General features: G+C 50.8%; 2 protein-coding genes across 4 annotated transcripts in view; one reads left to right on the plus strand and one right to left on the minus strand.

Annotated features, from left to right (window-relative positions):
- Positions 1 to 15,630, minus strand: part of ITFG1 (integrin alpha FG-GAP repeat containing 1) — a 349,655-nt gene extending 334,025 nt beyond the window's left edge. Inside the window, exons 1-3 of the mRNA XM_077451682.1 lie at positions 15,435 to 15,630; positions 9,170 to 9,245; positions 6,685 to 6,836 (exon numbers count right to left, since the gene is read on the minus strand). Of these exons, the coding sequence (XP_077307808.1) occupies positions 6,685 to 6,836; positions 9,170 to 9,245; positions 15,435 to 15,630 (424 nt within the window). The remainder of the gene's footprint in view (positions 1 to 6,684; positions 6,837 to 9,169; positions 9,246 to 15,434) is intronic.
- A 5-nt stretch (positions 15,631 to 15,635) lies between these two features.
- PHKB (phosphorylase kinase regulatory subunit beta) overlaps positions 15,636 to 19,574 on the plus strand; it is a 339,917-nt gene continuing 335,978 nt past the window's right edge. The window contains exon 1 of one of the 3 annotated variants that reach the window (XM_077451660.1): positions 15,636 to 15,786. Coding sequence is in view for 1 of the 3 variants with exons in the window: in XM_077451669.1 (XP_077307795.1) it covers positions 15,720 to 15,786 (67 nt within the window). In the remaining 2 variants the exon portion in view is untranslated. The remainder of the gene's footprint in view (positions 15,787 to 19,574) is intronic. The other 2 variants (XM_077451651.1, XM_077451669.1) reach the window with 2 other exon arrangements.

Here is a 19,574-nt window from a genome sequence, read left to right on the forward strand (position 1 = left end):
ACATCACATGACCCAGTCCCAGTGACGAGCACCAAGACATCACATGACCCAGTTCCAATGACGAACACCGAGACATCACATGACCCAGTCCTAGTGGCGACCACCGAGACATCACATGACCCAGTCCCAGTGATGACCACCGAGACATCACATGACCCAGTCCTAGTGGCGACCACCGAGACATCACATGACCCAGTCCCAGTGACGACCACCGAGACATCACATGACCCAGTCCCAGTGACGACCACCGAGACATCACATGACCCAGTCCCAGTGACGACCACCAGGACATCACATGACCCAGTTCCAGTGACGACCACCGAGACATCACATGACCCAGTCCCAATGACGAGCACCAAGACATCACATGACCCAGTTCCAATGACGAACACCGAGACATCACATGACCCAGTCCTAGTGGCGACCACCGAGACATCACATGACCCAGTCCCAGTGAAAGCCACTGAGACATCACATGACCCAGTCCCAGTGAAATCACATGACCCAGTCCCAGTGAAAGCTACTGAGACATCACAAGACCCAGTCCCAGTAAAAGCTACTGAGACATCACATGACCCAGTTCCAGTGATGACCCCGAGACATCACATGACCCAGTTCCAGTGACGACCACCCAGACATCACATGACCCAGTCCCAGTGACGACCACTGAGACATCACATGACCCAGTCCCAGTGACGACCACCGAGACATCACATGACCCAGTCCCAGTGTGACCACCGAGACATCACATGACCCAGTCCCAGTGTGACCACCGAAACATCACATGATTCAGTCCCAGTGGCGACCACCGAGACATCACATGACCCAGTCCCAGTGACATCACATGACCCAGTCCCAGTGAAAGCCACTGAGACATCACATGACCCAGTCCCAGTGAAATCACATGACCCAGTCCCAGTGAAAGCTACTGAGACATCACATGACCCAGTCCCAGTGAAAGCTACTGAGACATCACATGACCCAGTTCCAGTGACGACCCCGAGACATCACATGACCCAGTTCCAGTGACGACCACCCAGACATCACATGACCCAGTCCCAGTGACGACCACTGAGACATCACATGACCCAGTCCCAGTGCGACCACCGAGACATCACATGATTCAGTCCCAGTGCGACCACCGAGACATCACATGACCCAGTCCCAGTGACGACCACCGAGACATCACATGACCCAGTCCCAGTGACGACCACCAGGACATCACATGACCCAGTTCCAGTGACGACCACCGAGACATCACATGACCCAGTCCCAATGACGAGCACCAAGACATCACATGACCCAGTTCCAATGACGAATACCGAGACATCACATGACCGAGTCCTAGTGGCGACCACCGAGACATCACATGACCCAGTCCCAGTGACGACCACCGAGACATCACATGACCCAGTCCCAGTGACGACCACCGAGACATCACATGACCCAGTCCCAGTGAAAGCCACTGAGACATCACATGACCCAGTCCCAGTGAAATCACATGACCCAGTCCCAGTGAAAGCTACTGAGACATCACATGACCCAGTCCCAGTGAAAGCTACTGAGACATCACATGACCCAGTTCCAGTGACGACCCCGAGACATCACATGACCCAGTTCCAGTGACGACCACCCAGACATCACATGACCCAGTCCCAGTGACGACCACTGAGACATCACATGACCCAGTCCCAATGACGAGCACCAAGACATCACATGACCCAGTTCCAATGACGAATACTGAGACATCACATGACCCAGTCCTAGTGGCGACCACCGAGACATCACATGACCCAGTCCCAGTGATGACCACCGAGACATCACATGACCCAGTCCCAGTGACGACCACCGAGACATCACATGACCCAGTCCCAGTGAAAGCCACTGAGACATCACATGACCCAGTCCCAGTGAAATCACATGACCCAGTCCCAGTGAAAGCTACTGAGACATCACATGACCCAGTCCCAGTGAAAGCTACTGAGACATCACATGACCCAGTTCCAGTGACGACCCCGAGACATCACATGACCCAGTTCCAGTGACGACCACCCAGACATCACATGACCCAGTCCCAGTGACGACCACTGAGACATCACATGACCCAGTCCCAGTGACGACCACCGAGACATCACATGACCCAGTCCCAGTGTGACCACCGAGACATCACATGACCCAGTCCCAGTGTGACCACCGAGACATCACATGATTCAGTCCCAGTGGCGACCACTGAGACATCACATGACCCAGTCCCAGTGACATCACATGACCCAGTCCCAGTGAAAGCCACTGAGACATCACATGACCCAGTCCCAGTGAAATCACATGACCCAGTCCCAGTGAAAGCTACTGAGACATCACATGACCCAGTCCCAGTGAAAGCTACTGAGACATCACATGACCCAGTTCCAGTGACGACCCCGAGACATCACATGACCCAGTTCCAGTGACGACCACCCAGACATCACATGACCCAGTCCCAGTGACGACCACTGAGACATCACATGACCCAGTCCCAGTGACGACCACTGAGACATCACATGACCCAGTCCCAGTGCGACCACCGAGACATCACATGATTCAGTCCCAGTGCGACCACCGAGACATCACATGATTCAGTCCCAGTGGTGACCACCGAGACATCACATGATTCAGTCCCAGTGGCGACCACCGAGACATCACATGACCCAGTCCCAGTGACATCACATGACCCAGTCCCAGTGACATCACATGATCCAGTCTCAGTGAAAGCCACTGAGGGGTCACATGACCCAGTCCCAGTGACAGCTACTGAGAGATCACATGACTTTCCTCACTACATCCTCTAAATTGGCATATCATAGTGGGGGTACGCAGAAATCAATAGCGCCTGATCCATCAAGTTGAAAGTTAATCAATTTCCCATTTCAGTTCAGCAGACCCTTCAGTTTCCTTTTCACAGCACATGCAAGGTGATTCCCACAATTATTCTCCGTGTATTGAAATTCCAGAGACAAGCCCCGGAGCCGGCACCGTCAGATCACCTAATTAGAATTGGTAAGCCTCGCCTTCCTTTCATTAGATCTGACAAGGCCTGTTCAAGAGACAAAAACGCACCGCTCCCCACCGGCGCACATCTATTTGTTTTTCTGCAAGTAGAGCACGGCTGTGTTTAAAATAAAATCACACAAAGAGAAAATCCTGGCGACGTGCCTCGAGCGTGCTTCACTAACAACCGTCGTGCCAGGACTAATCCTAACCCCAGCAGAGAACACCCAGGTGCCCAGCCTGTGGCCTGGGGGTAGCATGTGCCCTAAAGCATGCGTTTGCAAATGCGTGCCAAATAAACCCGTTTTTAATGCAGACCGTTGGACGGGTTCATTTGGTTGGTTGGTGAGCTGAGCTATGGAATGTTCTGTTGTTGTCTTTCATGCGTTTGCCCTTCCATGTGCTCCTTGCTGTGAAGGTCAGCCATAGGTGGGGGCAGGGGCCATTTGTTTGTTACTGGTAGCATATGCCCTTATGGCACCTATTCTGTGACCCTAAGAGCCCCTGTAATGTTTTCATACCCGGGCGCTTACTCTAGCCAGTGAGGGAAGAAAATGCTTTACACTGGCTGGACACGTTTACTGCCTTCATACAATATTGCTTTTTTCTGTGCTGTCCTCTCCTTTCCTTTTCTTTTATTTATTTATTTTTTCTCTGATCTTTTAGAATAAATTTGCTGAGAAAAATATTAAATGTGGTATGAGGCATATTTATGGGAGCTGTGAGGGGAACAAACGCAGAGGCTCCGAATTGTAAAGGGACCAAAATAGCAAACAATCTCTGACCATCTCCTGTATCATGTCCGCAGTCTCTGACCGTCTCCTGTATCATGTCCGCAGTCTCTGACCTTCCCCTGTATCATGTCCGCAGCCTCTGACCATCTCCTGTATCATGTCCGCAGTCTCTGACCATCTCCTGTATCATGTCCGCAGTCTCTGACCTTCCCCTGTATCATGTCCGCAGCCTCTGACCATCTCCTGTATCATGTCCGCAGCCTCCGACCGTCATCTGTATCATGTCCGCAGTCTCTGACTGTCTCCTGTATCATGTCCGCAGCCTCTGACCGTCTCCTGTATCATGTCCGCAGTCTCTGACCATCTCCTGTATCATGTCCGCAGCCTCTGACCATCTCCTGTATCATGTCCGCAGCCTCTGACCGTCTCCTGTATCATGTCTGCAATCTCTGACCGTCTCCTGAATCATGTCTGCAGTCTCTGACCGTCTTCTGTATCATGTCCGCAGTCTCTGACCGTCTCCTGTATCATGTCCGCAGCCTCTGACCGTCTCTTGTATCATGTCCATAGTCCCTGATCGTCTCCTGTATCATGTCCGCAGTCCCTGACCGTCTCCTGTAGCATGCCCGCAGTCTCTGACCACCTCCTGTATCATGTCCTTAGTCTCTCACCATCTCCCAAAGCACCTCTGCAGTCTCTGGCCATCTCCTGTAGCATGCCTGTAATTTCTGACCATCTCTTATAGCCTGCCTATGGTCTCTGACCATCTCCTGTAGCATACCCATAGTCTCTGATCATCTCCTGTAGCATGCCCATAGTCTCTGGTCATCTCCTGTAGCATGCCCATAAACTCTGGTCATCTCCTGTAGCATGCCCATAGTCTCTGGTCATCTCCTGTAGCATGCCCATAGTCTCTGGTCATCTCCTGTAGCATGGCCGTATTCTCTGGTCATCTCCTGTAGCATGGCTGTATTCTCTGGTCATCTCCTGTAGCATGGCCGTATTCTCTGGTCATCTCCTGTAGCATGGCCGTATTCTCTGGTTATCTCCTGTAGCATGGCCGTATTCTCTGGTCATCTCCTGTAGCATGCCCGTAGCCTCTCACTATCTCCTGCTGTATGTCTGCAGTGAGGATGAGCTGGGTTTGGTCTCAACTCAGTTTTGCAAAACTGGTGGAAAGCTGTCACATGAATGCACCCCCCCCCCCCCACCCTGCAAGCCAAATCAGCATTGTACCTAGAGCGTTGCTCACCCTACATATAGAAATATTATATTAATAGAAGTTGAGGAGGTCACGATCATTCAGTGTACTTGTAATCATTTTTGTGTGTCACTCTTTATGTGTGTGCACTTTTTTTGGCACCGGGTGGAAGTTTTTGGGTGCGTTTTGCACGCCAAGGGCTTTTCAATAAAAAATAAAAAAAACTTGTAATTACGGGGCAAGGAATGCTCCAGGCCCTGCTGATTGGCTGAGATGTGTAGTGCATGTGACAGCTCCCCATGGGTTCAGCATAAAATTGGTTCGGACCAAGTTCTCACTGAACCCAGCTCATCTTTAGTTGGCAGACTCTGATCAACTCCTGTTTTATGTCTGCATTGTCTGGCCATGTCCATAGTCCTGGCTTGAGATATGCAACCTTCATGTTTACACACACTATACGTCAAAAGTTTTAGAACACTCCCATTTGTCTAGTCATGGACCTTCCATGTAGAGCATGGGTCTTCAAACTACGGCCCTCCAGTTGTTCAGGAACTACAATTCCCATCATGCCTAGTCATGTCTGTGAATGTCAGAGTTTTACAATGCCTCATGGGATGTGTAGTTCCACAACAGCTGGAGGGCCGTAGTTTGAGGATCCCTGATGTAGAGGCACCACAGTAACATTGGCCTGTTGATTAGACTGTAGTGGATCTACATTCACCGGCCTCTTTATTAGGTACACCTTGCTAGTACTGGGCTGGACCCCTTTTTGCCTTCATTCTTGGTGGCATCGATACAACAAGGTGTAGGAAACATTCCTCAGAGATTTTGTTCCATAGGCACATGATAGTGTAGTGTGCCAAGAAAATATCCCCCACACCATTACACCACCACCAGCCTGAACCGGTGATACAAGGCGGGATGGATCCAGGCTTTCATGTTGTTTACTCCAAATTCTGACCCCACCATCTGAATGTCGCATCTGAAATGGAGACTCATCAGACCAGGCAACGTTTTTCCAATCTTCTATTGTCCAATTTTGGTGATCCTGTGAAAATTGTAGCCTGTTTCCCGTTCTTAGCTGAGAGAAGTGGCACCCGGTGTGGTCGTCTGCTGCTGTAGCCCATCTGCTTCAAGGTTCGATGTGTTGTGCATTCAGAGATGGTATTCTGCATACCTTGGATGTGATGAATGGTTATTTTAGTTACTGTTGCCTTTCTATAATCTCCAACCAGTCTGCTCATCCTCCTCTGACATTAACAAGCATTTTCATCCACACAACTGCCGCTCACTGGATATTTTCTGTTTTTTTGGACCATTCTCTGTAAACCTGAGAGATGGTTGTGTGTGAAAATCCCAGTAGATCAGCAGTTATTGAAATACTCAGACCAGCCTGTCTGGCACCATCAACCATGCCACGTTCAAAGTCACTTAAATCCCTTTTCTTCCCCATTCTGATGCCCGGTTTGAACTTCACCACGTCATCTTCACCACGTCTAGATGGCCAAATACATTGAGTTGCTACCAAGTGATTGGCTGATTAGCAATTTGTGTTATTAAGCAATTGAACAGGTGTACCTAATAAAATGGCCGGTGAATGTAAATAAGAAAATGTATATAAATATATAAAACAAATCAAACCTGCAAATTAATTCTTAACAAGCAGCAGTAGGATTTCTGGACATAAACCACAAAAAAGGTGCAATAGGCCGTCTAACTTACTGAGAGTCTGATTCTGTCCCCAGTAGATGACAATGGACAGTGGAGTCTCTTTACCAAGTTGTGCTCTGGGTATAGTGGTCAGCAACACATCCATCTGAGAATCACCATTATAATCTCCAGGAACCACGCTGGTAATCACAACCCCTTCACTCCTAGGAGAGAAAACATAAACTATGCATGTAAAAACATAAAAATGGCAGCCAGTCTGCAGCGTCATGGAAGAAATAGCACCCCATCCTAGGTATCAGTGGGAGGAATAGTGCCCCATCCTAGGTATCAGTGGGAGGAATAGTGCCCCATCATTGGTATCAGTGGGAGGAATAGTGCCCCATCATTGGTATCAGTGGGAGGAATAGTGCCTCATCATTGTTGTCAGTGGGGGGAATAGTGCCCCATCATTGGTATCAGTGGGAGGAATAGTGCCCCATCCTTGGTGTCAGTGGGAGGAATAGTGCCCCATCCTTGGTGTCAGTGGGAGGAATAGTGCCCCATCCTTGGTGTCAGTGGGAGGAATAGTGCCCCATCCTTGGTGTCAGTGGGAGGAATAGTGCCCCATCATTGGTGTCAGTGGGAGGAATAGTGCCCCATCATTGGTGTCAGTGGGAGGAATAGTGCCCCATCATTGGTGTCAGTGGGAGGAATAGTGCCCCATCACTGGTATCAGTGGGAGGAATAGTGCCCCATCACTGGTATCAGTGGGAGGAATAGTGCCCCATCACTGGTATCAGTGGGAGGAATAGTGCCCCATCATTGGTGTCAGTGGGAGGAATAGTGCCCCATCACTGGTATCAGTGGGAGGAATAGTGCCCCATCACTGGTATCAGTGGGAGGAATAGTGCCCCATCATTGGTGTCAGTGGGAGGAATAGTGCCCCATCACTGGTATCAGTGGGAGGAATAGTGCCCCATCATTGGTATCAGTGGGAGGAATAGTGCCCCATCCTTGGTATCAGTGGGAGGAATAGTGCCACATCATTGGTATCAGTGGGAGGAATAGTGCCCCATCATTGGTATCAGTGGGGGGGAATAGTGCCCCATCATTGGTATCTGTGGGAGGAATAGTGCCCCATCCTTGGTATCTGTGGGAGGAATAGTGCCCCATCCTTGGTATCTGTGGGAGGAATAGTGCCCCATCCTTGGTATCAGTGGGAGGAATAGTGCCCCATCATTGGTGTCCGTGGAGGAATAGTGCCCCATCCTTGGTATCAGTGGAGGAATAGTGCCACATCATTGGTATCAGTGGGGGGGGGAATAGTGCCCCATCATTGGTATCTGTGGGAGGAATAGTGCCCCATCCTTGGTATCTGTGGGAGGAATAGTGCCCCATCCTTGGTGTCCGTGGAGGAATAGTGCCCCATCCTTGGTATCAGTGGAGGAATAGTGCCCCATCATTGGTATCAGTGGGAGGAATAGTGCCCCATCATTGGTGTCAGTGAGAGGAATAGGGCCCCATCATTGGTATCAGTGGGGGGGATAGTGCCCCATCATTGGTATCAGTGGGAGGAATAGTGCCCCATCATTGGTATCAGTGGGAGGAATAGTGCCCCATCATTGGTATCAGTGGGAGGAATAGTGCCCCATCATTGGTATCAGTGGGAGGAATAGTGCCCCATCATTGGTGTTAGTGGGAGGAATAGTGCCCCATCATTGGTATCAGTGGGAGGAATAGTGCCCCATCATTGGTATCAGTGGTAGGAATAGTGCCCCATCATTGGTGTTAGTGGGAGGAATAGTGCCCCATCATTGGTATCAGTGGGAGGAATAGAGTCCCATCATTGGTGTCAGTGGGAGGAATAGTGCCCCATCATTGGTGTCAGTGGGAGGAATAGTGCCCCATCATTGGTATCAGTGAGAGGAATAGTGCCCCATCATTGGTATCAGTGGGAGGAATAGTGCCCCATCATTGGTGTCAGTGAGAGGAATAGGGCCCCATCATTGGTATCAGTGGGAGGAATAGTGCCCCATCCTTGGTGTCCGTGGGAGGAATAGTACCCCATTGTTGGTATCAGAGGGAAGAATTGGGCTTTAGGCTGCACTCACACCTGAGCGTTTCACGGTTGTGCATCTTTACTGCGAGTTTCCTGCGATTTTGTTTTTTGTTCAGGTCACAAATGTAAACAATCATGTAATCTGCCCCAGAGACGCTCGTGTTCTTTTCTGATCTCAGGACGTTTTTCAGGCGTTTTGCTTCAGGTGACAAAACCCTCAGGTGTGAGCAGGCGCCACTGAAATGAATGGGATTTTGCTTGTTGGGCGTTTTTCAGGCGTTTTCTCGGGTGTTTTACGAGCTGAGAGCGCTGAGGTGTGAATAAATAAATGACGACACACCTCGTATATCATACAACAGAACCTGGAAAGGGTAAAATTCCTCCCCCGGCATTCAAACTTTCATTAATCACACAGGAAGCGAGGCCTGGAACAATCCGCAGCGCCCCGTCCATAAATCTCCCCGCCGATCCCGCCGGCGCCCTCACACATATACTCACTCTAATGCAAGCTTGACTTTCGGGTTAAAAGACGGCGTTGCCTTCAGGTCTGCGAAAAATATCCGTAACTCATCACCTGGAATGAAAAAAAAAAACAGGCGGGATAAATGAAGATCGATCGGCGATCGATCAATGCAAACACAAGATGCCTTCACTACACACGGCGCCCCCTTCTACCTCTAATCAGTCTCATGGGACGTCACGTTTTTACTTTGCTTGCTGTCCCATATTTTCAAGATACAGATTCCTGGCAGAGATTCACAACTTGGCTCACGGCAGAGCATGCGATGTGCCGCCCTGGTCACAGAGAACTTTCAGGACACACACAAAATGGCAGCCGGAGTCCATATCTGCAGACATATATCTACACATAGTGGTGGTTGTAAACCTCAGACATGAAATATGAACCAAGCACCTCCCTCTATAGCAGCGATATGCAATTAGCGGACCTTCAGCTGTTGCAAAACTACAAGTCCCATCATGCCTCTGCCTCTGGGTGTCATGCTTTTGTGGCCGTCAGACTCTCGCTATGCCTCATGGGACTTGTAGTTCTGCAACAGCTGGAGGTCCGCTAATTGCACATCCCTGCTCTATAGTGTGTCTCAATCCAGAGCACCGAGTGTCAATTCTGTCCGCTGCCTCCTCCCTCTGCTATCTGCATGAGTCACTTCTGACAGGTTTTCCTGACACCAAGAGTAAAAAAGGTGACAGGGGAGGGAGCTCCAGCAGATTGACGGGGTTCCCGGCTCTTGATTGAATAGATTGGTAGCAGCGCAGCCGTTGGCTCCTGTTGCTGTCAATCAAATCCAGTGATCCCCCCCCCCCCCCCCCCCGAGTCCTGCATTGGGCCTCTATAGACGCAGAATGCTGGGCTCGGGAGCGTGCCCGCAAGGTAGCCCCCCTGGGAGAGCGCTTCTCCTAGAGCAGGGATATGCAATTAGTGGAACTCCAGCTGTTGCAAAACTACAAGTCCCATCATGCCTCTGTCTCTGGGTGTCATACTTGTGGCTGTCAGAGTCTTGCTAGGCCTAATGGGGCTTGTAGTTCTGCAACAGCTGGAGGTCCCCTAATTGAATATCCCTGTCTAGGGGGTTATCTGATGTGGGGAGGAGCTAGGAGAGCCGCCGAGGGACCCCAGAAATGGAGGTTTGGGGCCACTCTGTGCAAAACGAGCCGCACACTGGAGGTAAGTATATGTTTGTTATTTTAAAAATATATATATATATATATCCTTTAGTATCAATTAAAGTGATGTTGCACAGAAAAAAAAAAAATCATTAAAATTCCTAAAAAAAAAAAAAAAACATTTAAAAATTTTTTTTTTTAAACTCACCTCTAAACGCCTGTTGCTAGGGGGTCCCTTGTAGTCTGCCTCCTTCAGTGCCTGGGCTCCCGACGTCACTTCCCTCTGCGCAGGAAGGGCTCAGCTCCGCCCCTTCCCTCTTGTCAGTCATCTGGGACACATGACAGGTCCCAGATGACTGCGCGGCCAATTGTGGCGCGCGGAGGAGCTCGCGCATGCGCAGTGGGTGCCCGGCTGTGGCTTCACAGCCGGGCACCCACTGTGCATGCGCGATCTCCTCCGCGCCCTGTGATTGGCCGCGCAGTTGCAATGCCGGCACCGCCAAGCGGAGGGGTGTGTGGGGGGTGGGATTCGATCCCCCCACATCGCTGGACCCTGGGACAGGTAAGTGTCCGATTATTAAAAGTCAGCAGCTGCAGAATTTTTTTTCATAATGGAAACTCCTCTTTAAACCCATTAATTTAACCATGTAACCTCCTCCCGCCCGCGCTATAGCTGAATGACAGCTACAGGGTGGGCCTTAATTTCCGTCATAGGACATCCTCCTGTTCATGAGCAAAATCGTTGGTCTTTTTTTGTTTGTTTCTAGTGCAAAAAATAAAAACCGCAGAGGTGATGAAATACCACCAAAAGAAAGATCTATTTGTGGGAAGAAAAGGACATTCATTTTATTTGAGTACAGCGTCGCACGACCGCGCAATTGTCAGTTAAAGTAAGGCAGTGCTGCATCACAAAAAATGGCCTGGTCACGAAGGGGGGGGGTAAATCTTCCCAAGGTCAAGTGGTTAATACACTGTTCCTTTTAGCTTACTATCTGGAGTTTTGCTTTATTCCCACATACACTGTCCACCTCTGACAACACAGAACAAATAGAGGTGGATTGGAGTTGATTTTGTCTATTTAAACAGCCGCACCAAAATGTAAACATGTCAGCACTCCACCCACCCGGACACATGGAGGGTGTATAGAGGAGGAACCGCCTACCTGATCACCAACATATCCAGAGAGGATTCCACAGAGCTGACACTCTAATCATCAAATCTCGGCCCTCCAATCATATCGGACACTACAGATCCCAGCCAGACACAAAAGGCTGAGCCCTGACCACAGAGCTGACACTCTTATTATTATATCTGGGCCCTCTGGAAATGAATGACAACAGAGGCTGGGCCTTGTCCACAGAGCTAACACTCTAATTATTAGATCTGGGCCTTACAGTTATATAATCAGATACTACCTTTCCCAGCCAGACACAGGAGGCCAGGCCTTGTGCGCAGAGCTGACACTCTAATCATTACATGTCAGACCTCCAATCATATCAGACACTACATATCCCAGCCAGACACCAATAGCTGGGCCTTGACCACAGAGCTGACACTCATCATCAAATCTTTGCCCTCCAATCATATCGGACACTACAGATCCCAGCCAGACACCAATGGCCGGGCCTTGACCACAGAGCTGACACATGAATCATTAGATCTGGTCCCTCTGGATATGAATGACGCCAGAGGCTGGACCTTGTTTGCAGAGCTGACACTCTAATCTTTAGATCTGGACTTTATGGTCTTCGCGGACACTGCAGTTCCCAGCCAGACACAGGAGACTGGGACTTGTCCACAGAGCTGACACTCTAATCATAAAATCTTTGCCCTCCAATCATATCGGACAGATCCCAGCCAGACACCAAGGGCTGGGCCTTGACCACAGAGCTGACACTCTAATTATTACATATGGCCCCTCTGGAAATGAATGACAACAGAGGCTGGGCCTTGTCCACAGAGCTAACACTCTAATTATTAGATCTGGGCCTTACAGTTATATAATCAGATACTACCTTTCTCAGCCAGACACAGGAGGCCAGGCCTTGTGCGCAGAGCTGACACTCTAATCATTACATGTCAGACCTCCAATCATATCAGACACTACATATCCCAGCCAGACACCAATAGCCGGGCCTTGACCACAGAGCTGACACTCAATATCAAATCTTTGCCCTCCAATCATATCGGACACTACAGATCCCAGCCAGACACAAAAGGCCGAGCCCTGACCACAGAGCTGACACTCTTATTATTACATCTGGGCCCTCTGGAAATTAATGACAACAGAGGCTGGGCCTTGTCCACAGAGCTAACACTCTAATTATTAGATCTGGGCCTTACAGTTACCGTATATAATCAGATACTACCTTTCCCAGCCAGACACAGGAGGCCAGGCCTTGTGTGCAGAGCTGACACTCTAATGTTTAGATCTGGACTTTATGGTCATCGCAGACACTACAGTTCCTAACCAGACACAGGAGACTGGGACTTGACCACAGAGCTGACACTCTAATCATTACATCTGGAGATCAATTACACCACAGCCTAAACCTTGTCCACAGAGCTAACACTCTAATCATTAGATATGGGCCTTACAGTCATATCGGACACTACAGTTCCCAGCCAGACACTAAAAGCCAGGCCTTGTGTGCAGAGCTGACACTCTAATTATTACATCTTGGACCTCCAATCATATCAGACACTACAGATCCCAGCCAGACACAAAAAGGCTGGGCCGTGACCACAGAGCTGACACATTAATCATTAGCTCTGGTCCCTCTGGATATGAACGACACCAGAGGCTGGACCTTGTTTGCAGAGCTGACACTCTAATCTTTAGATCTGGACTTTACAGTCATAGCAGACACTACAGTTCCCAGCCAGACACAGGAGACTGGGACTTGTCCACAGAGCTGACACTCTAATAATTACACCTTGGACCTCCAATCATATATGACACTACAGATCCCAGACAGACACTAAAGGCCAGACCTTGACCACGGAGCTGACACTCTAATCATTACATCTGGGCCCTCTGGATATGAATGACACCACAGCCTAAACCTTGTCTACAGAGCTAACACTCTAATCAATAGATCTGGACCTTACAGTCATATCACACACTAAAGATCTGAGGCAGACACACAAGGCCAGGCCTTGTTTGCAGAGCTGACGCTCTAATCATTAAATCTGGGCACCTCTGGTCACATAAAGACACTAAAGATCCTAGGCAGGCATGAGAGGCCAAGCCTTGTCCACAGAGCTGACACTCTGACCATCAGATCTGTGCCCTGCACTCATGCAAGACACCAATGGTCCAATGACAGAAATAGAAAGTCGGGCCTTGTCCACAAGCTGACATTCTAATCCTCATATTTGGGCGCTCCAGTCATATATGTGCCAGTTCCCAGCCAAACACAGGAGGCTGGTTCTTGTTTGCAGAGCTGACACTCTAGTGATCAGATCTGGACCCTCCAGTCATTTAAGACACTACAGATCCCAGCCAGACATGGAAAGCTCAGCCTTGTCCTCGAATCTGAGCTGGGCCTGGCCTGCAGAGCTGACATTCTAATTCTCAAATCCAGCCCTTCCGGTCATATATAACACTACCGATCCCAGCCAGAGAACAGAGGGGGGCCCTCCCTGCAGAGCCGACACACTAATGATCAGGCCTGGTGTGCAGAGCTGACACTCCAATTCCCAAAGCTTACCCGCAGAGATAACTTTCTTATGATAAGGTCTGGGCCTAGTCCTCAGAGCGGACACTCCGGTGATCAGGACCGGTCCTCAGAGCGGACACTCCGGTGATCAGGACCGGTCCTCAGAGCGGACACTCCGGTGATCAGGACCGGTCCTCAGAGCGGACACTCCGGTGATCAGGACCGGTCCTCAGAGCGGACACTCCGGTGATCAGGACCGGTCCTCAGAGCGGACACTTCGGTGATCAGGACCGGACCTCAGAGCTGAAACCCCAGTGATCAGGACCGGTCCTCAAAGCAGACACTCCAGTGATCAGGATCGGACCTCAGAGCTGACACTCCCGTGATCAGGACCGGCCCTCAGAGCGGACATTCCGGTGATCAGGACCGGCCCTCAGAGCGGACACTCCGGTGATCAGGACCGGTCCTCAGAGCGGACACTCCGGTGATCAGGACCGGTACTCAGAGCGGACACTCCGGTGATCAGGACCGGTCCTCAGAGCTGACCCTCCTGTGATCAGGACCGGTCCTCAGAGCGGACACTCCGGTGATCAGGACCGAACCTCAGAGCTGAAACCCCTGTGATCAGGACCGGTCCTCAGAGCGGACACTCCGGTGATCAGGACCGGTCCTCAAAGCAGACACTCCGGTGATCAGGACCGGACCTCAGAGCTGACCCTCCCGTGATCAGGATCAGACCTCAGAGCTGACCCTCCCGTGATCAGGACAAGACCTCAGAGCTGACCCTCCCGTGATCAGGACCGGTCCTCAGAGCTGACCCTCCCGTGATCAGGACCGGGTCCTCAGAGCGGACACTCCCGTGATCAGGACCGGGTCCTCAGAGCGGACACTCCCGTGATCAGGACCGGGTCCTCAGAGCGGACACTCCGGTGATCAGGACCGGGTCCTCAGAGCGGACACTCCGGTGATCAGGACCGGGTCCTCAGAGCGGACACTCCGGTGATCAGGACCGGGTCCTCAGAGCGGACACTCCGGTGATCAGGACCGGGTCCTCAGAGCGGACACTCCGGTGATCAGGACCGGGTCCTCAGAGCGGACACTCCGGTGATCAGGACCGGGTCCTCAGAGCGGACACTCCGGTGATCAGGACCGGTCCTCAGAGCGGACACTCCCGTGATCAGGACCGGTCCTCAGAGCGGACACTCCGGTGATCAGGACCGGTCCTCAGAGCGGACACTCCGGTGATCAGGACCGGTCCTCAGAGCGGACACTCCGGTGATCAGGACCGGTCCTCATCGCTGACACTCCGGTGATCAGGACCGGTCCTCATCGCTGACACTCCTCAGTTATTATCCAGGCCTTGTCCACAGAGCTGACATTCTATTACTCATATATGACACTGAAGATCCCAGCCAAGGACAGTGTTCTGGGCCTTGCCTGCAGAGCTGACACTCCTCCCCTCCCCCTCCGGTACTCACCGCCTCGTATGATGAAGAGATCGGTCTGTTTATCGGCGTTGAAGTCCCCGAAGGCGGCGATCTTCCCCCGGGTCTCCGATCCCAGCACATCTCCGGTGACATTGCGGAGAGAGGCCCGGACCGGGGAGAGGAGGAGCAGGACGGAGAGCAGGAAGAGGGAGAGGGGAGTCCCCGGTACTGACAGATACCCCATCATACCGAAATCACACCGACACTTCCGGGTTCACTCACAGCACTGCGCCGTACGGCCGAGGGGGGCGGCGCTTTACGGCACTGCTGGACAACATGGCTCAAGTGCTGGCGGATCTGGGCTGGAAGGTGCTGGAGAGACGAGCCCGATCCCGGAGATCAGGTGTGACCCCGACCGCCCAACCCCCACCATCAACTGCCCCCTGTGTGCTTCCAAACCCCCCCACCATCAACTGCCCCACTGTGTGCCTCCAACCCCCACCATCAACTGCCCCACTGTGTGTCCCCCCCCACCATCAACTGCCCCTCTGTGTGCCCCCCAACCCCCACCATCAACTGCCCCTCTGTGTGTCCCCCAAACCCCCACCATCAACTGCCCCTCTGTGTGTCCCCCAAACCCCCACCATCAACTGCCCCTCTGTGTGTCCCCCCAAACCCCCACCATCAACTGCCCCTCTGTGTGTCCCCCAAACCCCCACCATCAACTGCCCCTCTGTGTGTCCCCCAAGCCCCCACCATCAACTGCCCCCTGTGCGTCCCCCAACCATCAACTGCCCCCTGTGCGTCCCCCAACCATCAACTGCCCCCTGTGCGTCCCCCAACCATCAACTGCCCCCTGTGCGTCCCCCAACCATCAACTGCCCATTGTGTGTCCCCCAACCCCCACTATCAGCTGCCCCCCCCAACCACCACCATCAACTGAACCCCCCCCCCCCATACTGTCTGTCCTCCACTGTCAACTGCCCCCTGCATGTGTGTGAGAGATCACTGCCTGCTGTGTGTAGTGAGTGTTCCGGGTTCTGCCCCCCCCCCCCCAATCTCGGGGGTCCGGCCTCACTTGCTGTGTGTGGTTTGCTCTTTGTGCCGATGCCCGTCACCTCCCCTACCACATGGAGGAGATTTACTAAGATTGCCCGTCACTCATGTAACAATCCATGTGTAACACTGCTAATCCTCTGTATGCCAGACATTAGGGGAGGGTTACAACCTCTGACATGTATTACAGTCTGTGTCCCATTGGGGAGATTTACCTTCACCTCCTGTCCCATAGACACAACAGGAAGTGAGAGGAGATCCCCTTAAGTCAGTTGTCACTCTCCATTGGACAGTTCAGTGATGACTCTGCATTGTAGATTTCCTATCACTCTCTGTCTAGGTGACAACCCCTACCCCCTCAATGGGGACACAGAAATTAAAACCTACCAGGGGCTTTAACCCCTCACCACTCCATCCAAAACAGCATAAACTTCAAAGTTTATCTAAACCCGAGAACAACAATACCAGATATAGACCCTTCCTGTCCTTACTTGTGACGGCTGTTGGTTGGCTGAAATTGCAGAAAAATTCCAGAAATGCCACTGCCAGGCGTCCTGATCCCGCGTCGCGGCCTGCGCCCTGATCCCACGGCCACGGCCGGCGTCCTGATCCCGTGTCGTGGCCACTGCCTCTGTGCTAAACTAATCTCAGTGTTATCAACTTTCCCAGGTCAACTACAAAGCACCCCCCTCTATATAATGGAGGTGTTTGTATTTCAGCCTAGGGTGACAACACTACTCCCTCCTCCATAGATACAGTGAGTGAGGGTTGTCGCCCTGAAACAGGAAGTGTGTTACAGACAGCTAAGCTGTAATATGTGGCATTTTTGTTCTCGGGTTCAGTCCGGCTACTTTCACGCAGAGGCGTTTTTCAGGTGCTAAAAATAGTGCCTGAAAAACTCCTCCCCTGCAGCCCCAGTGTGAAATCCTGAGTGCTCTCACACTGGAGCGGTGCGCTTGCAGGACTGGGAAAAAAAGTCCTGCAAGCGGCATCTTTGGGGCATTGCGGGAGCTGTGTATACACCGCCCCTAAAATGCCCCTGCCATTGAAATCAGTGGGCAGCGGCGCTTTGTGCGAGCTTTTAACCCTTTTTCTGGTGCTTTTAACCCCCCGCTAGCAGCTGAAAAAGGGTTAAAAGCTCCCTCAAAGAGCCTCTGCCCATTGAAAAGCGCTGCAAAAACAACAGTAAAGCGCCGCTAAAATTGTGATCAATTCTGGGCTCCGTGTCCAACCTAATCCATCGTGTGTAGCCATCTCCATCCCGCCTCCTTCGCTCTACCAGCCATACACATCAACCTTTTTGTCTGGCCCGCTGTTAGTTACAAATGTTTGATTACACATTGAAAATTGTAATTTGATACATAACATTTGGAAATCGATCCAATTGCTTTTAACAGTCTGTCGCCATAAAAACGATTGTTTTGTCCAATAGGGCTCATTTACACATGAGGCATTTCCTGACACCCCTCTGAGAAGCAGTCCGCGGGGAGGAGCAATTGATGATGGTTGACAGTAGTAAATTAGGCCTCGGGCGGCCACCCGGCGCAAGCTGGGCCTCGGGCGGCCACCCGGCGCAAGCTGGGCCTCGGGCGGCCACCCGACTCAAGCTGGGCTGTGCTGTTGACCGCTTTTCAGTAAGCTGTACGATCTGCTGACGGGGATTCAGAAGGCAATATTTAATTTTCTTTAGTGCCCCCCCAACTGCAAGTGTTAATAAAGCCTTAACATGACAAAGCGAGCAGTCTGTAAAATGGTGGGATTGTTATGTGTATTGCTGGCACAAGTGCTGGGTATAGCCGCGTGTGAACGACAGTGTAAACAGTCGGCTTCCACTGACACATTGTGGTCGTCTGTCATTGTTTTTTATTGTGGAAGAATATGAAGGTCTATGAAATGTTCTGTATACTGACATGACAATGGAGATTTGGGGTGCGAAGGCTTCGTTTGTCTAAAGGTGGGTTCTGTAAAGAAACCTGGTTACCACCAAGGATGTGCATACATCTAATCATTCATTTCTATAAGTCAGAACTTTATGATTGCCAATTGTTTGTTTATCCTCGTATATGGTCTGCTGTGCTCTGAGGGTGTAGGGTGATCAGACATCCCCGGTTTCTGGGGACAGTCCCCGGATTGAGGACACTGTCCCCGAACCAAGTCTGTCCCCGTTTTGTCCCCGGATTGGACTTGGACAGGGGCTGGGGCAATTTCAAAGACAGTCAGTGTAGAATAAAAAATAAATAAATCTGAATTACGGTACACCAAATATGTCCCCGAATCTCATTTAAAAAATCTGGTCACCTTAGTATGGTGGTATTAAAATAAGTGGGCCTTTTCTGAAAATGCTTGTTGCCTGGCTGGAACACCACCTTCTCAGCCACCAAGCAGGAACAAGCATGCCACAGGTAAAGTCAGTGACACAGTGGGGGCAATTATTAAGAAAATGAATTCACAAGGTAGCAATGCCTTTACTGAGGTATAGATGTGAGGTCACCATTTAATTCACCAGGGAACAGTGACATCACTGAGGTACAGATGTGTGGGGCGACCACAATGTACAAATACCATTTATGAGGTAAAGATGTTTGAGGCGGCCATTTAATCAGCTATGAACCAATTCCATCTTTGAGGTATAGAACTTTGAAATGACTATTTTAATCACCTGGTACCAGTGACTTCACCTTGTGAGGTCAGCCATTTAATTCACTAGGGAACGGTAACATCACTGAGGTACAGATGTGAAGTTACCATTCAATATGTACCAATACCTTTTACTGAGGTATAGGTGAGAGGTCACCATTTAATTCACCAGGAAACAATGACATCACTGAGGTACAGAGGCAACCACTATGTACAATGCTATTTCTGAGGTAAAGATGTGTGAGACAGCCATTTAATCAATTCGAAATCCATGCTATCTTTGAAGTATAGAAGTGTGAGGCGGCCATTTTATTCACCTGATACCAGTGACATCACTGAGTTATCGTTGTGTGAGGTCACCATTTAATTCACTAGGAAGCAGTGACATCACTTGAGGTACAGATATGAGGCAACCACTATGTACAACGCTATTTCTGAGGTAAAGATTTGTGAGGCCGACATTTAATCAGCTAGGAACCAGGGCCATCTTTGAGGTAC

This window comes from Lithobates pipiens, unplaced genomic scaffold (assembly GCF_037356315.1).
Source record: "Lithobates pipiens isolate NorthernLeopardFrog02 unplaced genomic scaffold, aLitPip1_a1.2 Scaffold_10, whole genome shotgun sequence".
Taxonomy (NCBI): domain Eukaryota; kingdom Metazoa; phylum Chordata; class Amphibia; order Anura; family Ranidae; genus Lithobates; species Lithobates pipiens.